Source organism: Pelodiscus sinensis, chromosome 3 (genome assembly GCF_052426305.1).
Source record: "Pelodiscus sinensis isolate ZL-2025 chromosome 3, ASM5242630v1, whole genome shotgun sequence".
NCBI lineage: Eukaryota > Metazoa > Chordata > Testudines > Trionychidae > Pelodiscus > Pelodiscus sinensis.
This window is the reverse complement of record NC_143054.1, coordinates 161,777,864-161,799,754: the sequence shown is the minus strand read 5'-3', so window position 1 is coordinate 161,799,754 and position 21,891 is coordinate 161,777,864. Positions and strand designations below refer to the sequence as shown.

The window sequence follows — 21,891 nt, the reverse complement described above, 5'->3', positions numbered from 1 at the left end:
CAGGCGGGTGGATGTGACAGAAATGATGGAGCTGCGGGTCCGGATTATCTCGTGGGCTCCCAGGCACGGCGGAAGTGAACGGGTTTGTTTCTGAAAAGGGAGTGAGCGTGGAAATGGCTCACGGAGCCTCCCTGCCAAAGCCCTCCGCAAACGCGACCTAGGGAGCTGACAGCCGCCCGGATCTGAGTCCACTATCCCATGCAAAGCCTTCATCGCTTGCAACCCCCAGCGCCCGCTTGGAGGGGCAGCCAGCCCCGCGGGGGAGTGAGGGTCCCGGCCGAGCGGGGCTGGGTAACAACATGCAGCAGTAAGCAGCCGTGCCCACATGATGCCACGGAAGCGAAGCCCAGCTGTGTCCAATCGGCGCGCGCCAGCCCGGCTGCCAGCGCGCCAGCTCGCCGCGGGCTGCAGGCACGAAACCATTCATGATTTTGGTGACATCATCCAAAGGAGGGGGCGGGCGCTGGGGGCAAAGCCACGCCCCTTCCCCTATATAAGCGCCTACCCAGGCGGCCGCGGCTCAAGGCTGTAGTGGCAGCTGGAAGGTGTGTTTCCTCCCCCTGTGGGTTAAAAGCTGGGCACCGCGTAGATCCCCGCCAGGCTGCTCTCCCCCCGGGCTATTTCCCTCTGCTCTTAGGGAAGCCACTGTGCCTTTCGCTCCGCGCCCCCTGGCTTTGCGTCCCAAGGGCTCGGGTCAGCCTTTGTGGTAGGACTTCATGTCTGTATTTTTCCCCATTCACTGGTGAGTAGCCTCTCGCGGGGAGCCTGGGGCTGGACCCGGGTGGCTTTGGCAGCGGGGCGGGGGTAGGGTGCCCGTAGTGGCTGTGCAGGCAGGAGTCACAGTCAAGGTTGTGAAGGGAAGGGGAGGGGGGCGGTGTGAGGGAACGGGAACAAAGGAAGGGAGCCTGGAGGCTGCAGTAAGGCGTGCAGGAAGGGCTAGGGGCTGCTTGCTAGAAAACGTACCCAGATCTTTCCCCTGCCCGCCCTAGGCACGGACATTTAGGGGGCCCTGGAGATGGTAGGGGGCGGGCTGGCTGGTTCGGAAGCCCCCTGGAGCGGGGTTGCGGCAGGGCTGGAGAGGAGGAGGAGGGGGTTATTCCCCGAAGGAGTCTTTGTTGTGAGGCTGCCCCGGGGAAACTGCAAGAGGCGCTAGAGGGGGCTTCAAGCTGGAGGGGAAGGGGCTTGCAGAAGGGATCTGGCTGCCGGGGATCGCATGCTGTAGCGGCTGCAGAGTCCCATCCTTTCACCTCTCCACCCCCCCCCTGCGCGGCGACTCGTTAGCGTCTCTCTCCCTGCCTTGGCGGGGGAGAGCGGGCAGGACTGTGTGGGGACCATGCCGGGAAAGGCAGGTGGAAATGCTTTGCGTGTGTGCGTCTGTCGAGCAGCTCCAGCTCACTAGGACGTTACAATCCTCCTTGGGGCTAAGTCAGGGACTCTGGGCAGCGGCGGACGCTGGTCCCAGCAGCAGAAGGCGAGCCGGTCATCTGGAGAAACTGACAAGGCGAACACTGGAGGCAGCTGCTCATCCCATCCCCAATTAACTTCCCTAGAGAGACGTGAAACAGCTTCCTCCTCCGGCCCACCCCTTAGTAAAGTCATAGGGCCAGACCGTGCGCTCTTCTATTGGAGTAAAACTACTGAATCAGCAGTTTCTTTAGATTTCCCTCTATATAACAGAGGGCACAGGCTGGGCCAGTCTCGCTTATTGTCTGTAAGCCTCCTTTCCCAGTGCATCCTTTGAATGATCAGTGCACAAACCCATCTAAGGGCTGAAATCCAAATAGCCCTGGACTAAAGCTATATGCTAAAGCAGATTCTGAACTTCAGGGAGCTTGCCTGCTTTTTATCCTACTTTTTTAAGGTAGCCACTGGGCTGCTAAAGTTCAGGTCCTAAAACGCATCCTGTCAGTTGCATGACTTGATGCTTATCTTCCATTTGGGCTGAATTATAACTGGAGCTCTACCCCTCTACAGCACTGGTGCTTATGTTGCAATCTTCCTTTCCAAATTAAAAATCACCCTGCTTAATAGCCTCAACCTTGCTTTGGGGAATTGTGAAAGGAGACTGAGTTAAGCAGCCTTCCTCTCCTGTTAATACCTTGTATTATTAGAACTGAGCATTCTAAACATCTGACTACATTTCACCATCAATACTGTTCACTTCCTTTCTTTTGATTCTTTGATGAAAATAGACTTTCTGGCTCATACAGTACTGTGGATTGTGAACACTTGGGGCAGAGGAAATAGTTTCAGACAAATGGTTTTAGTGCAGTTTCAGATGGTCCTAGAAATGTGCATGAACGTACGGGTTTTTGTAAAAATCCTTGTTTTTACTAATTTTATGCTGACCTGCATGTTTCCTTTTACATAGTTAGTAAAGAAACAAATGATTCTGTGCAACTTCTTTCATTTCCACCACCTGTATGTTGCAGCAGATGATTGCAAGTAGGCAAGCTAGACTGCAGTGCACTTGTGGAGGTCCCCCCATCAGAAAGGGCACTGCTTAGTGAGCTTGGAAAGGAACAGTTACCATATAGGTGGTACCTACCGTGGTGCTGTGCCACAACTCCTCATGACTGGGGAGGGGAAAATATGAGCTCCAATGTTACTGCTTCCACTGCTGCTACTTATGGCCCATGCATCTTATGGTCTCACTCTGCTATCATGAACAAAGCCCTTGTCTGTGCTTGTTATAGTTGTTAAATAGTGTATCTTGTGCTTTGGGATGCTTTTGTGCTGGCTCATGCATAGGAAGCTGGAGTAGCAGTGTGAACTAGTCTGAAGTGACTTCTTCGGTGCAAGGTGCAACAGATGGTTTATATTTTGGTGGCCAATGTGTGTTGACTTGTATGTGCAAAAATGAAGTCCTGTGGTTATAAATAGGTTTAAGTAATATTAGCGTAATGTAAAATAGAGGAACTAGAAGCTGTGAAAATCCTTTTCACTTTCTCAAACTGTTGAGGTGGAAACTTCATTATGACTGCAAAAGCAGACCTGGAATTGGCATTTCTCTTACTCAACTGGTGTGGAAATCCCTGAGGTAGTAAAATAAGTCAGTAGGAGTTTAAAAAAAATAATTAAACCCACACCAAACACTTGCTGTATCTTTTTTCTATCTACACTTGATGGTACAGTTGGAGGAAGTGGCATTGGACTCTAATCACTCTTGGTAAAATGTTGTAATGCTCAGTGAGATCCTGTAAACTTTTTGGGGTGCACAATATCATGTACTGATTCCTTGGCTAAATAATTTTAGCTACCTTACAATGCAGAGGAGGGAGGAAGAGCAGAAATAGGATTTAGTGGTTTAGCAGTTCAGTTCTTGCATCTGCAGCTGTATAAAGTTTCAGGTTTTTTTAGATACCGCAATCTTGTCCAGGGACAGCAGCATCTAAGGGCTTCATAAGAGCTGAAAAAGTTTCTGTCTTTGTTTCCAGCCCTGATTATCTGAGATCAGCTGAAATGACTGAGGTGATGATGAATACTACATCTATGGATGAAATTGGGCTAAGCCCCCGCAAGGATGGCCTATCATATCAGGTAAGCTCTCCATTGACGGGACAGCATTTTTTGCTAGTTAGTTAATAGTCAACTATGCTAGGTTGCGAACTTGTACCTCTTCCTAATCTGAGCTAGTAAGTCTTGCCAAAGAGAACAAGTCAACAAACTGGAATGTTTGCTTGGCAGGAGCAAATTGTCTAAATTTAATTTCATTCTTAATATCTGACTGTAACAATGCACCTCTTTGCTCTTTACATTATCTTGATCATGTAGCATTCTTTGGAAGGGTTTATGCTGTCAGTAACCTCCCTAATCAAGAATTTAGATTGTCCATTAGAACTATCCAACTGTGATGTTTCTTTTAACAAGCTGCAACTTGGCACACAAGCAGTTTCCCTAGCACAGACAGGAGTTGGGGCACTTCAGTCTAAGACCCCTCTTTTATTTTTATACACACACACCAGATATGTCCCACAGCAATCCATTTAAAATAGCCTTATAAAACTAGTCTTGAAGTGCCAGGAGCTAGAGCCTTTGGTAGGAGGATATAGCTTGACATGACTGATTAGTGAAACTAGCTGGAAACGGGGGTTTTCCATCCCACAAATTGCAAGATTTCACATTTCTTACAAATTGGGAAAATGCCAAAACTACTCCAAATAACTTTAAACTTTCATTTTATATTCAGTTACTTTTTATGGAAAAATCTAACCTTCCTGTTATAAAAATGTCCAAACATCCTGTTTCATCAACATTGATGAAACTTTGCAAAATGTTTCAGTTCAGTTGAAGCAGCATCTTCAGAACAGTTTTGACTTTAACTTTCAAGAACCCGTAGTGACTACCTCTGATACATGGACCATTAAAACAATATTGTTTGGGCAGTGAGCTCTTATGTCTTTTGATATAAGCCTCTTACTGAGGCCAACATTTCAATGCTTCTCTGTCTACTTGTCACCTGACATGGCCAAGAATAAACATTTGAGTAATTTTGTACTTTACCAGTCTTCTCAAATGGTATATTCCACCCTTTTATGATCCTGTGGGAGACTTGGTATTAAAATGTGATAAGTGAGTTTGATCATACAAGTGGTTGGCTTATGTGCGAGCTTGATCTGTGCATAACAGGGTAGTTGTATATAAACCTTTCCACTTGCAGATGCTATTACAGCAACTGCACGTGCAGGTTTTAAGTGCGCATGCAAATTGGTGCACCATTACATTCCTAGCTCTTGAAATGGACCTTAAATATACTAGCCTGAAGAGTGCATCAACATCCATAATCCGCCAGCCCTCTGGACAGGGGAAATGTGTATGTGATCCAAAACACCTCTGGTTCTGTGTGGTGGCCACATGTCTGAAATAGCAGTTTGTGTGGTTGCTCATGGTACATCAGTGAATGGGACTTCTAGGGTTGGCACACTTCAGCAAGAACACTGCTTCATTATCATAGTGCACAACCAGCCACTTTCAACAATAGTGTTAATTAGTCAATGCAGGAAACTGTAATCCAGTTGGGCCAATCATTCCACCCTTGGCTCCTCTAAAACAATCTAGACTGCTTCAGAGGTTCTGGAGAACGTGCCAGAAACTGGGTGACCTGTTGTCCCAGCTACTCTGCTTGAGCTAAGTTCTTCCAGTGCCTGTAATACTCACTTGCATGTGAAAAATCCACATCCTTGCGTGATGTAGCTATTCTGGCCTAACCCCCTTGCAGACAGTTGTCAGTGGGAGAGCTTCTCACATCCACATAGCTACCATCTCTTGTGGAGTTGCCATTAAACCAACAGGAGAGCAACTTCTTGTCTGCTTGGAGTCTTCATCAGCACAGTGCTGGTGCAGATGCAAGCTTGTTGTAGAGACCTGCTCTAGGTATGTGTCCATATGGATCATAAAACTGGGGTGCAAGGTAGGGATGTTAAAAAGCGGTTCATTAGGTAGCCGTGTAACACTGGAAATCTTAGCAGTTGCACACTGAGCTCAGCAGTATAAAGCTTATACTGCAGAGCCCACAGCGCAGCCGGCTCCCTGGGAGGGTCTGGCAGCCAGTGTGTGCCAGGAGCTGGCTCCCGGCGATGTGCCTCACTCCCGGGGAGCCGGCTGTGCTGCAGGCTCTGTAGTATAAACTTCAGAGCCCACAGCGTGGGGTGGCATCCAGCTCCCACCTGCAGCTCTGCCCTGAGAGCTGGCATGTAACCGTTACTGTACCCAATAAGCCTGTTTAAACAGTTATTCTATTACATTCTTAGTTCAAACTGGTTGGATGCAGCATTCAAGTTACTGGGAGTTCCACGAACACTTGCAGGGGGCATTTAATAATCTTTTATCACTGCAAATCTCTTTTCCTTTTTCTTTTTTTTTTTTTAAAAAAAAAGGAAAACCTTTGTTGCTGCCCTATACTTCAGCGGGCATAACAGGCATTAACTAACTGCAAATCTCTGGATCTGCAAAGTGTTACTGGCTCTCTGAGCTCTTGTTTCTCTAGCAGTCTGGTCCTCTTCAAATGCCTGCAAGCTTCTTCTTGGTATGTCTGCACTTGCTTGGCTTGACAGCCTAATGACTACAAGAAGTTACCTTCTCCCTCTGTTAGCATACAGCCATTGGATGGGAGTGTGGAATGAAAGAAGTGGGTGGTCTCCTTTGGGTAGGACGCTAGCCACATACAGGCAATCTTCAGAAGCCAATTGTTAAATGAACAGACTTTTGTTTGGATCAATGTATAAAGCAGGACACTTATGTTTACACTGCCTGTAAATCTGGATACAAAGGGGAATGAAGGTCTAGTTTTCCCACTGATGCGGTGGGATGGAAACTATTTGTCATTGTGGTGTGGATTACTAATTCTGATGGGTGATAGAAAATTAAACAGCCTTGAACAAAGCTAAAGTATAAACTCAAACACTAAGAATGAAAGAGAAACCTCCAGACAGGATGCAAACAACTTTAGTTCCCTGCTTTCTGTAAGTGCCGTTGCTGACCCACCCTGCCTGCTAATAGTGTGAGTTTTTCTAGATAGAAAATCTCACACAAGGCTATTGACTGCCTGTGCTTAGTATCTTACAAGTGGACAGGGCTATTGAAGCACGAAAGCTCCTGCAATATGAGCCATGTTCTAAGCTACAAAATCATCTTCTACCTACTCCTGTAGAGTTGAGTTTCAGTATAGAAACCACAGCCCTTGGACACAAGAGGCGAGGGCTTATAAAACGTGATTTGGAGTGTGGTTGCTCTATTATGTTGTCAGACAGTGAACAGGCAGTCCATTAATTTCAAACTGACTCTTCTGTAACAGTGTTCAGCTTGGCTTTGAGTTGTGCTGGAGATGAGCTTGCTCTAAATCTAGCCATGTATTCCCAGACCCCTGATCATCCAAACCAGTCCCTAGATGGCTCTAGACCCTAGAAGGGGACCGTTCTTCAGAAAGCTCATGAACTAACTGGCAAGACTTTAGTGCCCTTAAATCAGAACCTCCATCCTAAAGTAGATGAGCATAGAATATAGACTTTTGTTAGCAGGCTAACTTTTAAAATGCTTGCATGATCACAGGAAAACAATCTGGATATCCCGCTATAAAAGACTCTGTGCTAAGAGAATGTAAACTTAAAGAGTTCAGCAGAACTTTGCAAGAAAGATTAAACTTTATTGCAAGATTCCTGCCTCTGTCTCCCAGCAGCTGTTGTGCTCTGTAAATGTAACCCTGATCTCTTCTGTACTCCTGGCAATAGAAAACAGCTTGTGTCTAGATATGCAATGGAACTCGTGTACCTTATGAGTCCAGTGTGTCAGGAAAATGAGTGTATCTTAGTTTGCTCTTAAGGTAGCAATGTGAAGACCTTGCCTCCAGAAGGCTGAGACAAGCATATTCTTTACAGAAGTCTGACTTTGCATGTGCTGTTGTACTCATAGGCCTAAATTTTCATTTTTGTATGCAATTGTATGGACAGTTAATATGTGTGTAAACTTCCTGTTCATTTGACCTTAATGATAACTAGAATGGCACTATACTTAAAAGCAACCAACAGACAATTTGAGATTTTAGCTAATTCACTTGAAAGCTTTGCCCTACAAGGAAAGGGTTTGTCTAATATAGTAACCAAGGCTGCTCTATTTTCTCCCAGGAAGGTGGCTCAATCACTGGGTGTAAAGGGCCAAAGTAGATAGGTGGTGAAAGCAAAGCGGGAGTCTTGCTTGATGCAAGTGCATCCTATGGGAAGCTGGAGAAAATCTAAGGGACAAAAAAATGAAGTCGGGGTTGTATCTTGTGACTGCAGTGGAGTGCTATTTCTGGATCTCTAATGGGCTGTCCCATATTTCCTATGGGAACTGTAACAGAATAACTTATTCAAATGCAGCTGATAGTGCAAGATGCCCCTCGTCTGGAGACAAATGTGCACATGAAGGGTTTCATTCACTTCCAGTCTGGCAGCCTTCTGAGTCCTGTCTCTGTACAGCCAGTTAGAGCTAATGTATGGTGACCCTTTATTCTCTCTCCCAGCCGCAAGAGAGGCCTATTATCTGGAAAGGGCTAGCCATGTCTCGGCTGGCTCACCTTCTCCTAATGTCATTCCCATAGCAGTGCAAATGAGAGCCTTGTTCTCAGCCACATCGAGACTAAATTAATCATTTTGCTGCACTGTTGTCAAAACAGTGCGATGACCTGAATTGCTCTTAATTTCTTGGCATGGCAGCTGGGTTGAGCACAATGAAAACTTCTTGATGCCTAAAGGCTGCTGTATTACGCAAGCAGTGTATGCCAAGCTCTGAGCCAAGAGGTTGTCTTTCATGTGGACTCTCTGGTGACTGATCCCTAAATGCAGTGGACTTCACTGGCTTAGTCTCACCAGCCCTGCTCTGGTCCTGGGAAGCCTGAAGTCCTTAAGTCAAGCCCTCATGCTGGGATTCTAGCACTGGTGAGGGATCTGATCTGGCTGTTACGTTCTTTGTGTAGATGGCTTGCCATAACTCACCCATGTGGCTTCCTCCTCTCATTGAGACTAGGGTTTCTCACTGCACCATTTACCCCTGGAGGCAAACTCCTCTCTTGTTCTGCTGGAACAAAGTTAATTTCCAATAGGCAAAGACCATACTGGGTGTTGCTCACTAATGCCATATAGGAAGTCACATGCTGCTCTATAATACCAGTGTAAATCCACTGACTTCAATGGAGTTGCACTGAAGCTGAAACCAGATGTGAGAGGTTTAACTCATGGACAAAGACTCATTTATTGCCAGCCTGTTAATAGGAACTTAGTACACTTTCATATTCACCTTTTTTTGTCTTGTAAGAAGCCTTTATATACGCCCCTAAGGAGGGCTGGATTTGTACCAAGGCAGTCCTGTCTCATACCTGATCTCCATGTGCGGTGCAAAGCTCTCCAGCACCGCCTCTGGAGTGATTCCACTGTACCAAAATGAGTCTGGACAAAATTTCTCCTGTTTCTCAAATCAACTGTACATAGTACATGTGGTGGCTCTGGAAATAGCACTAGTATATGCTGCCACATGTCTAGTGCTTAGATAAAGCTAAACACCAGTGTAGGAGCACAATAGTGTTTCGTTTCACACTTTAACTAATGTGATCAGAAGTAAAAATAAAATTGCTAGAACTACAGGTAACAATCTTTATTGTAAACCAAGGAACACATTTTCTCATCCTGCGTTCCCTTTTAAAAGGGCCTTCTGATCTCAAGATCTCCACGCAGAGTTTCTTTCCCCAATGCAACTTTTGAAAGGGAATACTTGTTGTCCTGTGATTTTTAAATCGGGTAACCATTTTTTTTCCTTAACATTTTTAATCAGTCAGGACACTAGTCCAGGCTATCCAGACTGGTCATGGTACTAACTGGTGCCCTAGCATTTCTTACCACTGACATGCCCTTCTAAAGAGAAGGATAAACAATTTTTTTTTTAATCCTGTCCCTGGAAAGTGTATTCTGTGATCTGCTTCTGGCCCTGGGATGGCAGGTTAACTTTTTACTCTTGACAGTCCTCCATTCAGGTTTGAAATAAAGATCTGTACTTGGTCTGAGGCTTCTTCTAGCTTCTAGTATCCTGGTTCTACCTCAGATACATTTGGATACTAAAGAGGTTAAAGCAATTTCAAATTCCATTGGACTGGGTTTTCTGCTATGTTGGTAGCACAAGATATTCCCCTGGATACAGCCTGAAGTGCTGATGTCAGAACATAACTGTTTCCTAGCACTTGTGTGTTAACCATCTACCTCATTGTATAGTTATTAGGCATGTAGGGCTCAATCCAAGGCAACAACTGGCTTTATTTGGGAATAGCTTTTGTTGCTGGGGAAAGCAGTTTTTTTTCTACCTATTTATGACCACTTTCACGGTATCCATGGCAGAGAAGACTCAGGGCTGGGTTTGGGTCTGTTACATCAGTGTCAATCTGGAGTAACTGCCATAAGTCAATGGATGTTGCTCTTTCAACTTTGACTGGAATATGGTCCTCAGCAGGCTGTCCTTGATAGCAGGAAGCGGAGAAAAGCTGACAGCGGCCTGGGGCCTGGCAATTCAAAAGGGGATGGGGCTCCCAGCTGCTGCCAGGCCCTTGAAATTGCTGCTGGAGTCCCACACACCATGTATGTGCCAAGTGATGCTGAGGTCTGTAGGGTAGGCACAGTGCACTCTGGGTGGCACTGAGGGCTGCCTGAGGGAAGCTAGCCCCAGCCCCTGCCCCTTTTGCCCAAGGCCCAACTCCTTCTGAAACACAGGGCTGGGCCTCTCCCTTCCCTCTAGCTTAGGAGCCTGGGGAATCTGTCCTACTTGTCCTCAGTATCTAATGTTGTGATCTTCCAAGTCTCCTTTCCCCCTCCCAGAAAGCAGGATGCTCATGCTGCTGCTATCCTGTTTTGTACTGACAATAATTAGCTCATCATGTGCAGTTAACTACTTTGCTTCTCACTATCCACTGGTATCTGGTTTCCTCATTAGCATGTCTCAGCTTCTTGCAGTCCTCCTGCATGATGCTAGCAGCCAAAGGTTAGTTTAATTATGGCAAAGCTCTTCTACTCCAGGGTGCTGGGAAAGGGTTCAGGCACAGTCAGCCTTTCCGGGGGGTGTTAACTATTTTCCATTCTCAGTGCCAAGATCTTAACCTAGAGGAAGCCACTTTTGGGTCACCTGGTATGGAAATATACATGGATGACCTTCAGTTTGGGGCTTCAGTTTCTGGTGTTGCCTTTCAGCTCACCTTCTAGGCGAAAGGTGAGAACTCAGGTTTGTGTGTACCTGAGGTAGAGCGGTATGTACTGGTGAACAGAATGGGAGTGCCAAAAGACCTCTGAACAAAGCTTGTCATCTGCTGCTTTCTCCAAGTCGGGCTAAGTATCCTACATGTCCTAGTGAGGGAAGCAAAAATATTACTTGCCCTCTGCAGCCTCCCGAGGGCTGTCATGTAACATTTTGTGTAAAGCTTAGAAGCCAAGGCTCACTTCTAAAGCTGTGGTCCAGTGACAGCAGTTGCTGGGATCGTGTATCCAAAGTTTCATGCAGTCATATGTAGGTTGGAAAGGGGGAGTTAGCCCATCATAAAACCTCCTCTGTAGTGTTCTTGGCTGGTGGAAGGTGCCAAAAGCTCATGTCCCATGTTGATCTTTGCTCTTCAATCCCAAGACTCTCCAGTGAAGCAAGTAGCTACACGCTTTAATACCTACACTCTGATTATGCACACTGCATTCTGGGACAGAATTTTGAGTGCCCTGAGCTCAATGTAAAACCTGCAACAGTGGGTTTTGTGGGTGCAGATCTCCCTTTTGTTTCCAATTCATGTTCTGGAGGGGAACGTCCCTTGGACTATTCCAGTCTACTATACACTTCAGATCATACAGAGAAATCAGGCTGAGGAGGGTGAATAAATGAGTCTGATTCATCTTCTGTAAAGTGACTGGGAATCTGCCTCTTACTTTGGAGTGGCTGGGGTCAGATTCCACCTAATTTGCTTCCTGAATGTAAGTGGCAATGTCTTAAGACAACTTGTTCTCTCAGCCTCCCTTGTTGCCCTTGTTGTGGGAACTATCTGTCACATGCTAGGAAATCTGGCTTCATACACTTTTTCCATTGACTGTCCACACCCTTTGAAAGGGTAATTGCGACATCTCCTCCTCTTTATGCTGCCTCTATGATTAAAAAGCATGACTTAGTGGAAAAAAAAGCTTGACCTCCTTGGGTTCAGCCTCTTGTGCAGCTGCTCAAGATAAGATTGTGCTAGTAAAAGCTAAGCTGAACCCCATGTTGGGGGAGATTTGTTTGTGAGGAAATGACTAGCTCTTTGGCTTCTGAGAGAACAAACCTGCCAGTCTGTTTTGAAGACTCCTTCATTTGACCTAATGCAGCTAAAATGAGAACAGCCAAAGGTTAGTTTTAATGATTATACTGCTGTTTTCCTACAGTGCAGGCTATTTTAGTGACATTATCAGCATATAGAATACAAATTTTTCTTTGTTGTAGCTCTCTAAACAATACAGGTCAAGGTTCTTTGTGCTGGGACTCTGCAACATTAATACTGACACTTCAGTTTAGGCAATCCCAGACACCCAGTCCATTGGCTTTGCTGAAGCCACAAAATGGTGACAGAGCCAGTTACTGCATGGCTTGCTCTGGAAACCAACTGCAGCACTCATGCTGCTGTCACAGGATTCATAGGCCTTGTCCATACTACAGTCGCCTTAGGCCAGTGTTTCTTAAACTTTGAGATAACTGAACGCCTAACAATAGTATTTCTTTTTTTATGTGGAACACCTATGAAAATTTTCAACAAAAAAAATTCAGACAAAGACAAAGCAAGAAGTAACACACACAGAAGAGGTTGTGGCACACCTGTGAGTTGTTCACGGAACACCAGTGTTCTGTGGAACATAGTTTAAGAAACACTGTCTTAGGCCATGTTTCCACTTGCCGGAGGTTCAGTGCTCTGGCAGTCCATCCTCCTAGGTTTGATTTAGTGGGTCTTTACTAGACTCACTAAATTGAATACTGGGGGTGCCCCTGTCGGCATGGGTATGCCTCACTGTTGCAAGGAGTAAGCAAAGTCAATGGGAGCATTTCTCCCATTGACCTCCCACTGTGGGGCTGCCCCAGAATATCGATGCAAGATACGTAGCTGGAGTTCCCCTCCACCGCTGTCCTTAATTCCCTAGCAGTGCAGCTGAAGGGCATGGCTAAGGTGCCCTGGAGCTGTATAGGAGAACTGGAATTAGGTAGCCTGGGCAAGGGGCAGGGAGGTGTCTATCTGAAATGTGGCTTCTTTTATTTTCACCATCCCTGAGTGGGAGTCTCCAGCAGCCTTACTGGGGCTGTCTTCTGAAGAATCTTCTCCCAAAGTTGGTCTTTCCCCTCTTTCGCTTCTTTCACAGTCATCTGTTTTAACGGTTACTGAACTGGCAGTTGTTCAGGATTTAATCCCACAAAGACTTTCCCTATCTAAGGGGAATGACCCAACTAAATCCCATGAAACCTTCTGTATTCAAATCTGAGCTAGGTTTTCCTTTGGCCATTGACTCCTAGCAATTCATCTCAAACACTCAATGGAAGCTGATCTGTGGAGTTGGTTAATTGACTGACTGCCATATTACAGCATATCTCTAATAGTTCCACTGAAGAAGTTAGGCCAGATTTTCCCAGGACTGTCTTCTGGGTGTGGGTGCCCAGTGCAGAACTGGAATGGGACCTTTTGAATCATTTGGTCCTGTCCCCCTGCAGTGGCAACACCATCTCACAGTTCTTTTCATAAATATAGCAAGCTCATCTTAAAACTAGTGAGTTAGCTCTCACTGCTTCTACTGGAAGGCTCTCCCCAAACTCGTGTGAAAAATCTAGGGCTTCTGACCTGAGCATCAGTCACTACAATTGGAATGGCAAGCTTGGCCCCTAAACTTTAATAATTAATAATAAAAAGCTTTCCAAACTAGTGGCTCCTTCTGGAAAAACGTAGGTACTGCTGTCTGCACAAGGCAGGAGTCCTGTCTTCTAATGCTTGACTAGTCAAAGAATAGTGCAATGACTATAAAACTGCTGCTGGGACCCTGATCTCCTTTGCAAGCCTCAAGAAAATGGAGTGGCCATTGTGGCTGCCCTCCAAATTTTTGAAGAATCATCTTTTAATGATGCCTGGTTAATGCTTAGTCCTATTAAACAGGGCCAGAATTTTGAATGAACTGTTTTTAATGATTTAACTTGCCATTGGATAATCAGAGTTGGCAGGCCTTGTTCTGTTAGATTCTCGTGTATGTCAATTGGTGTTTATTAAAACAGTCCTAGGTAGCCCACAGTAACTGCACTGCATTGTTTGCAAGCTAGTATTTTCTTGCCTCTTTCATGCTTTGAAGGTTTCAAAAACTTGGCAGTGGTTCTCCAGTGTTGTAGGAGTACTTGTTGTTGTTTACCCTGGAGTTCATCAGCACACCACTACAAAGCCAGGTGCTTTCCTGGATTGAGTTTGTACCTTGACACCTAGCACTGTCTGTGTATTCTGCTTTAGAAGATCACCCAACTGCTCTCCCATCTCCAGCATTATCCTACCAAAACAGCACCAGTACTTGGGCTTGAGTGGTTTGCTGGGGTTATCAAAAGGTGAGAGCAACATAGAAGATGGCAGGAGGTCCACATCTGCTTTAGGACAAGGAAATGCATCTCAAAAGCATTCAGTACAAAAGAGAATACTAGCAGTGTAGGGTAATCTGAAAAACAAACCCCTTAACCATTGTGAGGGATAGTTGTATTACTACTTTAAATTTCATCCCATCCCAACTCACGCATACTGTCTCCTAATCCTGGAAATGTTCTCTACACTGTTTAGTTATCTTTAAATTTCAGTAAGCCACTTTCTCCATTTTGACTTGGAAGAAGCAAGCTAACCGCTTTAGACAGATAGCAGCTCCAAACCTTGGGGCCAAAAGTCCAAGAAGAGCTTAAATAGCAAGACAGTTTTCACAGTATTTCTAGCCTGACCAAAAGCAGAAAATGCAGATAGCTAAAAGCCTTGCTATGAGAATCTTTGCTATCTGCCAACTCATGAGCATCCGTGCTGCTAATGACTCTGAGAGACTTAGTTGAGATAAGTGTCTCTAAGCATAGAGATGTCAATCTGAAACTTTATTCAAGCCAACTGTCAGTCTTGGAAATCTTCAGACAGCTTTTTTTAGTATTCTGGTTCTTCGGGTCCTAGCCTGGCTCATGAGTTACTGCAAAGATGGCTTTCTTAAGAAGCTAACCTAAAAAGTTCTGAACTTGCAAAACTTCATTTGGCTGGCTCACTCTCAGAACCAGACCTCTTGAGATGTGGCTCTTGATAATTGTGGTACTTTGTAAGCTGCTATTCACTTTCAAAACACTGTCTTTTTAATGAGGTGGTACTTTTTTTTTGTTTCAGATTTTCCCTGACCCCTCCGACTTTGACCGTTACTGTAAACTGAAGGATCGTTTGCCTTCTATTGTGGTGGAGCCAACAGAGGGGGACGTAGAGAGTGGTGAGCTGAGATGGCCACCCGAGGAATTCCTTGTTCAGGAGGAGGAGGAGGAAGAGGAAGAGGAGAATTGCGAAGAAGCAAAGAAAGAGAACAAAGAGCAATAAATGGCATCTGAAGAAACACAAGGGACTATGTTGTCTTGAGGGAAGAGCCATGCCTGTTCTGAAGGTCTTTTTTCTTAAAAAAAGACAGAAGTTCAATTTTGCACCTGCAAGATTTTAGGTTTTTGTATTCTCTGTATCGAGAACTGAAGCCCTCGATGTGACAGACTCTCCAGACCTTCTGAGGAAGGAAGTCATGCAGAGAAATGTTTGCTGTTCTCAAGATCATTATCTTTTTTCTTTTTTTTAAGACTGAGAGGCAGCAGTAAAATTCCAAGGCCCTTGGTGGAGAGTGAACAAGCAGGGCTGTTTCATGAGTTGTGGGGAGGGTGAGAATAAAGAGAAATGTAAATTGCAGCAGTGTTGAGCAAAGAACCGCCTCCGGCTACAAAAGCATGAGAATAGTCCTCATCTCTCAAATTTTCCTTTCTTATAAACTTCTGTTTTGTGTATTTGAGTGGAGAGGAAATGTGACATTTCACCACATAAATGGCTACTCTGGCATGCTTGCTGGGTGATAGGCATAGAAGCTTTGTAGTCTTTTCCCAAGCCAGCATCTCCTAAACTTACACAAGCATGTGTAGGAGTAATGGACATCTTGCTTCAACTCTCCAACCTGTTCCCAGTCTTTGCTCAGGAGGTGTTCTCCTTTTGCTTTCTCTGCGTTTAAACCTTGTAATGCTAAATAGCCCAATTCAGAGTTGGAATGATCTGCTGCTGCTCCTCCCTCTGTTCTGCAGAGTCCTTGCTTATTGTGCAGATGTTTAGCATGAGGTAACAAGGAAATTTCACAACATCTAAATCTTGCTCTAGAAGTGGTTAGGATATTTCTTTCCTACTAGTAGAGACTGGTGTGTTTACAAGACAAAACTGCAAGCTCTTACCCGCTGAAGGAGCCACCTGCCACCTTAGATGATTCTGGGGCTGCAAGGTTTCCCATCTCAAACACCCTGGGTCAACAGTCTGCTCACATCAGGCGAAGTAGAAGGGCAGGGGGTGACTGTGTGGAATTGTTAGATTTGGGGTTGTTTTCTTAGCAGCAGTGCTTTACCAGAGCTCTTAGACCTAGCAGTGCTGGCAGACCAAGATGCTTGCACAAAATCATCCACTTAAGATTGGATGAAATTGAAAATCCCCACATGCAACCAAGTCAGAGGAATGTTGCCAAAACTGAAATTAGAGGCAGTCCTAGAAGAAATTGATGACATGATAGGATAATTGGGGGCGAGGGGAATGATTCCTCTATTCAGAAAATATTTTATGGCTTTTGAGTATTCAGGCAAGATATGCTTCTGATTGTAAGAAAGTGTTACTAGGTTTTAATAAAGGACAAGCTGGTTTCTAAGGTATTCCATGCAACTTGTTCAGTGCTGAACTCTGTCCTACCTGACCTTTGTCTAGAAGAGGAGCTGGTGGCAAGGCAGGCTGACTTGCTGTTTTCTTGGAAAGTAGCAATCCAGCGACTCTCTGGAAAAGCCCTGGGGTCCTCAAAGCATCTGAGGAGCTGGCAAGTCTAAGCATGAAATGCTAGCTGTTTCCATCTTAAAACGAGTCTGGAGATGCTAAAGGAAGAATGACAAATGTTAAGGCCTTAACCAGACTTCATGATAAACTCAGTGCATCCCCTCTGCTTATAACTGGTTCAGTTTAAATCTGTTTGGACTCTTGTGTGTGTGTATGTGTGTGTATATATATTTGTATCTAATACCTCATGAGTAGTTTAAACGCTGGTGGGGGTTGGGATTGCTTTTAACATATCGGCAGGATTGTTTTAGTCTTGTCTTGCTTGTGGTTAAACTTAATGGCAATAACTTATCAGCTCTGTTACTATTTCAGACAGACCTGAGGGATTGGAGACTGACTTTTTTGCGTTTGTTCTGACTAGTAGCAATGTAGAATGCAGCTTGTCTCTTCCTCCTTTTTTAGCCACAAAGAACCAGTCTCTCACTCACTCCCAGGTTTGGTGGATGCTCTGTCATCACTGACCCTCTCATCATGATCTAGTGGCAATATCATTTTTCAACTGATGGATCCAGTTATGTCTGAGCATCTGTTCCAGTCTTACTGTTTAATGGAATGAGCTTATACCCCTGTATACCAGCCAGCCTCTTTCCTTTTTAAAAAACTGTTACTGGTCTCAAACCTGTGCCACCATGTTGAGGCTTGTTAACAGAGAGGTTGTTACGTGGGTAGCAAAAGGACAGAGATCCTTAAACTCCAGATTTAAAGAGAAATGTCTGCTCAAAAGACTGGCGTATTCCTGTCTGCATCCTTTTTTTAAGTATTGTGTAATATTTCTATTGTCAAATGTATTTGAAGAACAAAGCATTCTAGTAAAACTCCTGTTGTCTTGTCTGTACATTCTATTTCTGTAATTCTTTTTTGAGCCTCAGGGAGAAGCTAGCTTTTTTTTTTTTTCAAACTACTTTTTTGTCACTGTGACAGTTGTAAATAAAGTTTGAAAATGCTTTCCAACTCAGTGGGTTTCTTAATTCTGTCTACAGAAAGGTGTTGGGATTTCAGATTTCTCAGTGTAAATCTGTACTGGAAGAAGCCTGTCACCTCAGTGAGGCCATCTTATTCAAAGCACTTAGATGTGTGCATGTGTCCTGGTAAAGCTGAGGTGATTAAATATAAACATGCTTAAAATAAGTGGCTTGCTGAGCTAGGGCCTAAATCACTTGAAAGGAAGATACCAAGGGCCCTGACTCCTCACTTTGCACCTGTGCAAATAAAGTGAGGAACCTGCAAAGGGCCTTGGGTGGTGCTTACCTTGCAGTGCCCCAGATTAGAGTTCCTGTGACTTCCTACCAAACCGAATTGGCTAGCTAAGCTCTCTAGCCAACAAATGGGGAGAGACAGTGTGACTAGGAACATGATTCACAGTCTAGAAACCAGTATGCTAGGCCTCTCCATGCCTAAGCTAGCCAATGGGAGATGCCTATCTGCTAAGCCCTGCCCCTTTCTCAGAGTGAATGCCTAGGTGTAGGCAGGTGGGTTGTGCTGGGCTAGTGATCCATGAATGGGTGTGTATTTTCTTGTGGAGAAGAGAGGTAGCTTACTCATTCCACAAGGAGACAGTGCACCTTCACTTCCTCATAATTGTTATAGCACTCTGCTGGAAGGTAGGAGATCCAGGTTCAATTCCCACCTGCCCCTGCTTGCATCTGGGGGGAAGGGGAGATTGAAACGGGTCTCCCACCTCTTGGTAGTGCTCTAACACGTTGAGGCAAGGGTCCCTCAGTCTTTCCTGTTCCATTGGATGAGTGTGACTCAAGCAGGGGACCTGAACTTGAAGTCTCCACCTCCCAAGTGGTGTCTTAACTAGTACAGCATCTCTGGCCCAATGACTTAATTACTGTAGATAAGTAAGTGTGTATACATGGCAGAGACTGTGCACTACAGTGGTGAAGGTACCTAATGGATGGGGAGAGGGGGAGAGAAACACATAACTACCTATCTAGTTTTGTAGAGTCTACCCTAGACTTGAGGCACAAATGTCACTTGAAAGTGTTTTGCTATGAAACTTGTGGGACATCTACTCCAAAGTTCTACCCAAGTCTCCATTGACTTTCACTGCCCGAAGTGCTCCTACTGATAGTAACCAATTGTTCATACATACAGGTTCATCCCCTTACCAAGTAAGTATGTAACTGCTATTTAGAGTAGTGTTGCTGTGCTTTGAACTAAGAAAGCCAGAGAATGCCAACACATGGGCTTCCGCTTCAACAATGAAGAAATAAATTGGCCCAAAAAGAGTAGGGCTGTCAACTCTATTGGCCCTTCAAACTCAACTGTCCTGCTATATTCCATTACTATACAGTTGTTACTGACTGATATAGTATAGCTAAAATGTGTAGCACAGGCTGCACCTTAATCCTTCTGCAACCAACTTAAAGCTTAGTTTGTGCCCCAAAATGTTAGTCAGCACTCTTGTGTAGCTGGGACCCCTTAATGCAATCTTTCCCTTTTGGGCAGCTTTTCTTGTATATTTGATTTGCATTTTGGGATCTAACTAGATTGCCAGGTTCAATTAAATGAGTCTGCTGTCTTTAAGGGGGCTTGTGTGTGCACTAAAATCTAGGTATTAAGGACCAAACACTGCTTGAAATATGTACTTAGTATATAATGGACTACAACTGTATCTACTCAGACTACTTGGCCTGTGACTGGAGCATTAACTTTACACTAACCTAGTTTAGAGATACTAACTTGGGTCCTGACACTAAAATTAAATGCTTGGGAATTGAGGGCACGCCTAGCACTAAGCCCCAGCTTAAATGCTTAATGCTTTCTTGCTTTTGAGAGGTGGATATTTGCATTAGTAGTACTTGTAGGAAAAATGTCAAGTTTGCTCTTTCCTGATGGGACTCTGGTTTAAGCCTCTTTATAAAGTGCTTTGTTTAATTAGTTTTTCACCTCTGCTTAGGCCTTCAAAGTCTCTCCATTATAGCAATGTTGCGGCAATCTGGGAGATCACGTGGTAGGCTGTATTTCCTGCACCAGAATATCAGTTCTCTGCTGGCAAAATGCAGAGCTGGTCAGGATTAGAAATTGGAGAGGAGGGAGCTGGGAGCAAATGAATGGGTTTGCCTGCCACCATGGTGCACACAAGCTGAAATGGTTCCCTGGCTCAGAGCAGAACACCCCGATATTTCCCTAAGGGTCCATTCCTTTCTTTGCCAGCACAGAAAAAGTAGCTTGCCTGTCTCTGACTGACTAGAGGACATCATTTGGATTGGAGGTGACCTGTTGGAAATCAAAACTAAAATGTGCCTAGTGGAATGATGCTGGGGAGAAAGGATATCTATTACATGGTGGTTGGCCAGAGGAGGGAGAGGGGTCACTGTTCTCTTTGTGCTAGCACCAGCAAATGAAAATGGAATTGGCCTGCTGTCAATGGATGACCCTGAGTTTCCCACAATGCGTTTTCCTTGTCAGCATGCTGGTCCTCTCTTACAAAGAGAGGGCAGGTTCCAAAGCCAGTCACTGGTCGTGTATCCCTCTTCCCTTCTGCTTGAGGTTTAGTTCCTTCTGGAGGGAATAATGGGTGGGTCTACATAGCAATTAAATACCCGTAGCTGGCCCATGTCTGCTGAGACAGGCTCAGAAGATGTGGGCTGCCGGGCTGTAACATTGCAGTATGGGTCTGGGCTCCTTCCTTCTTGCAGGGTCCCAGAGCAATCCTGCCTGAGCCCAAATTTCTACACAGCAATTTTGCAGCCTCCTGGCCCAAGTCAGCTGACCCAGACCAGCCACAGGGTTTTCATTGCTGTGTTAACATGTCCTGTGTGGCCACCATTTCCACATGCATTCATTCTCCTTAAGGCAGTACATTTAACCGTAAGGCAAAGCAGGAAAATAGCTACATGCCCTTGCCTAACTTAGCTAACAAGCCCCCTTCCTTGTCCCAGGGCTCTGATCTTATATTAGTTTTGCTCCTTCTTTGAAATTGTCACTGACGTGCATTTTCAATGTACAGAGCTTCTAAACCTCCACTTGGTATTTGTCCCCTTCTGTATGCACCTGGCTCCTGTAGAGTGCTTAGGTCAGTAAAGGCAGTTTTGCTTCACCACCCTTGGGTGCATAACTTGCTAGGGCAGGTAACAATAGCTGCTTATCCTCTCTTTGGCAATTGCCCCACATTCCTACCTCCCTTTTCTGCCCTTAACAAAAAGCTCATAATGGTCCGAGTTTGCATCAAGCTTTTGAGGAGCACATCCCCATGTAGTTGGTTTCAAAACGTAGTCTTGACATTGCTTTGAGAGATCTTGAAGCACAATTTTAAAAAAACATACTTTAGTCTAGTAATCTGCAACTGAAAGAAAGCCAAGGAGGAATACATTTTAATCTGCTTCAAGTTCTTTAAAGCAATTGAACAAACCAAACGTATCTGGGTAAACTGAAGTAATTGCTGTATCCTCAGTCCTGGCCAGAGTAGAGATAAACCCTATGAAATGTTGCAGGTTTGGACTGGGTGATTGCTTTCTGTTTGTTTGACCCGATGGGAAAGGAAGAACATGGGTGGGGGGGGGGGGGGATAAGTTTAAAAGCTCAAACTGGCTCCCTTAACTGAAGTGTAATTATGCATTAATCTGATCCTAACCATCCCTTTGCTGCTGTGCATGATATTTCAGAGTCCTTTTACTTGTCAAGGGCAAATCATAGTGCACATTCATGTCATACTTCTCACCCCTCCCAGTTTAGAGAGATGTTCCTGTATTTTACGCACGCATACCTGTCTCGCTGGGCTATCACTAAATTGGTTGTATGGTGTTGCCAGCATGTATGAGACCGATACCTAAGTTTCTGTAAGGTTGTCAACTTGGTAACTGAGAAATTCTCCTAGTCAAAGGTCAGGACTAGGAGAACAGGAGATGAGAGCTGTTCCCTGCTCTGACACTGCCATCCTGTATGATCTTCAGCAAGTCATAGAAGAATCATAGACAACTAGGATTGAAAGAGCCCTCAGGAGGTCATTGAGTCCAACCCTCTGCTAAATGCAGGACCGATCCCAGCCATGGCTTTGTCAAGCCAGGACTTAAAAACCTCTAGGGATGGCGATTCCACCACCTCCCTAGGTAACCCGTTCCAGTGCTTCATCACCCACCTAGTCAAGTAGTTTTTCCTAATATCCAGCCTAGACCTCCCCCACTGCAACCTGAGACCATTGTTCCCAGTTCTGCCATCTGCCACCACTGAGAACAGCTTCTCTCCATCCTCTTTGGAATTTAGGCCTAGATCCACAAAAGGGCTGTGTCTAGACTGGCAAGTTTTTCCGGAAAATCAGCCGCTTTTCCGGAAAAACTTGC

At 45.0% G+C, this 21,891-nt stretch overlaps 1 protein-coding gene across 7 annotated transcripts in view; it reads left to right on the top strand.

Annotated features, from left to right (window-relative positions):
* Positions 1 to 505: 505 nt before the first annotated feature.
* LBH (LBH regulator of Wnt signaling pathway) overlaps positions 506 to 21,891 on the top strand; it is a 213,409-nt gene continuing 192,023 nt past the window's right edge. For 2 of the 7 annotated variants that reach the window (XM_075925342.2, XM_089777487.1), the window contains exons 1-2: positions 507 to 742; positions 3,438 to 3,540. In XM_075925342.2, coding sequence (XP_075781457.2) covers positions 717 to 742; positions 3,438 to 3,540 — 129 coding nt within the window. In that variant the 5' untranslated portion in view covers positions 507 to 716. The other 5 variants (XM_075925344.2, XM_075925347.2, XM_006118070.4 and 2 more) reach the window with 4 other exon arrangements.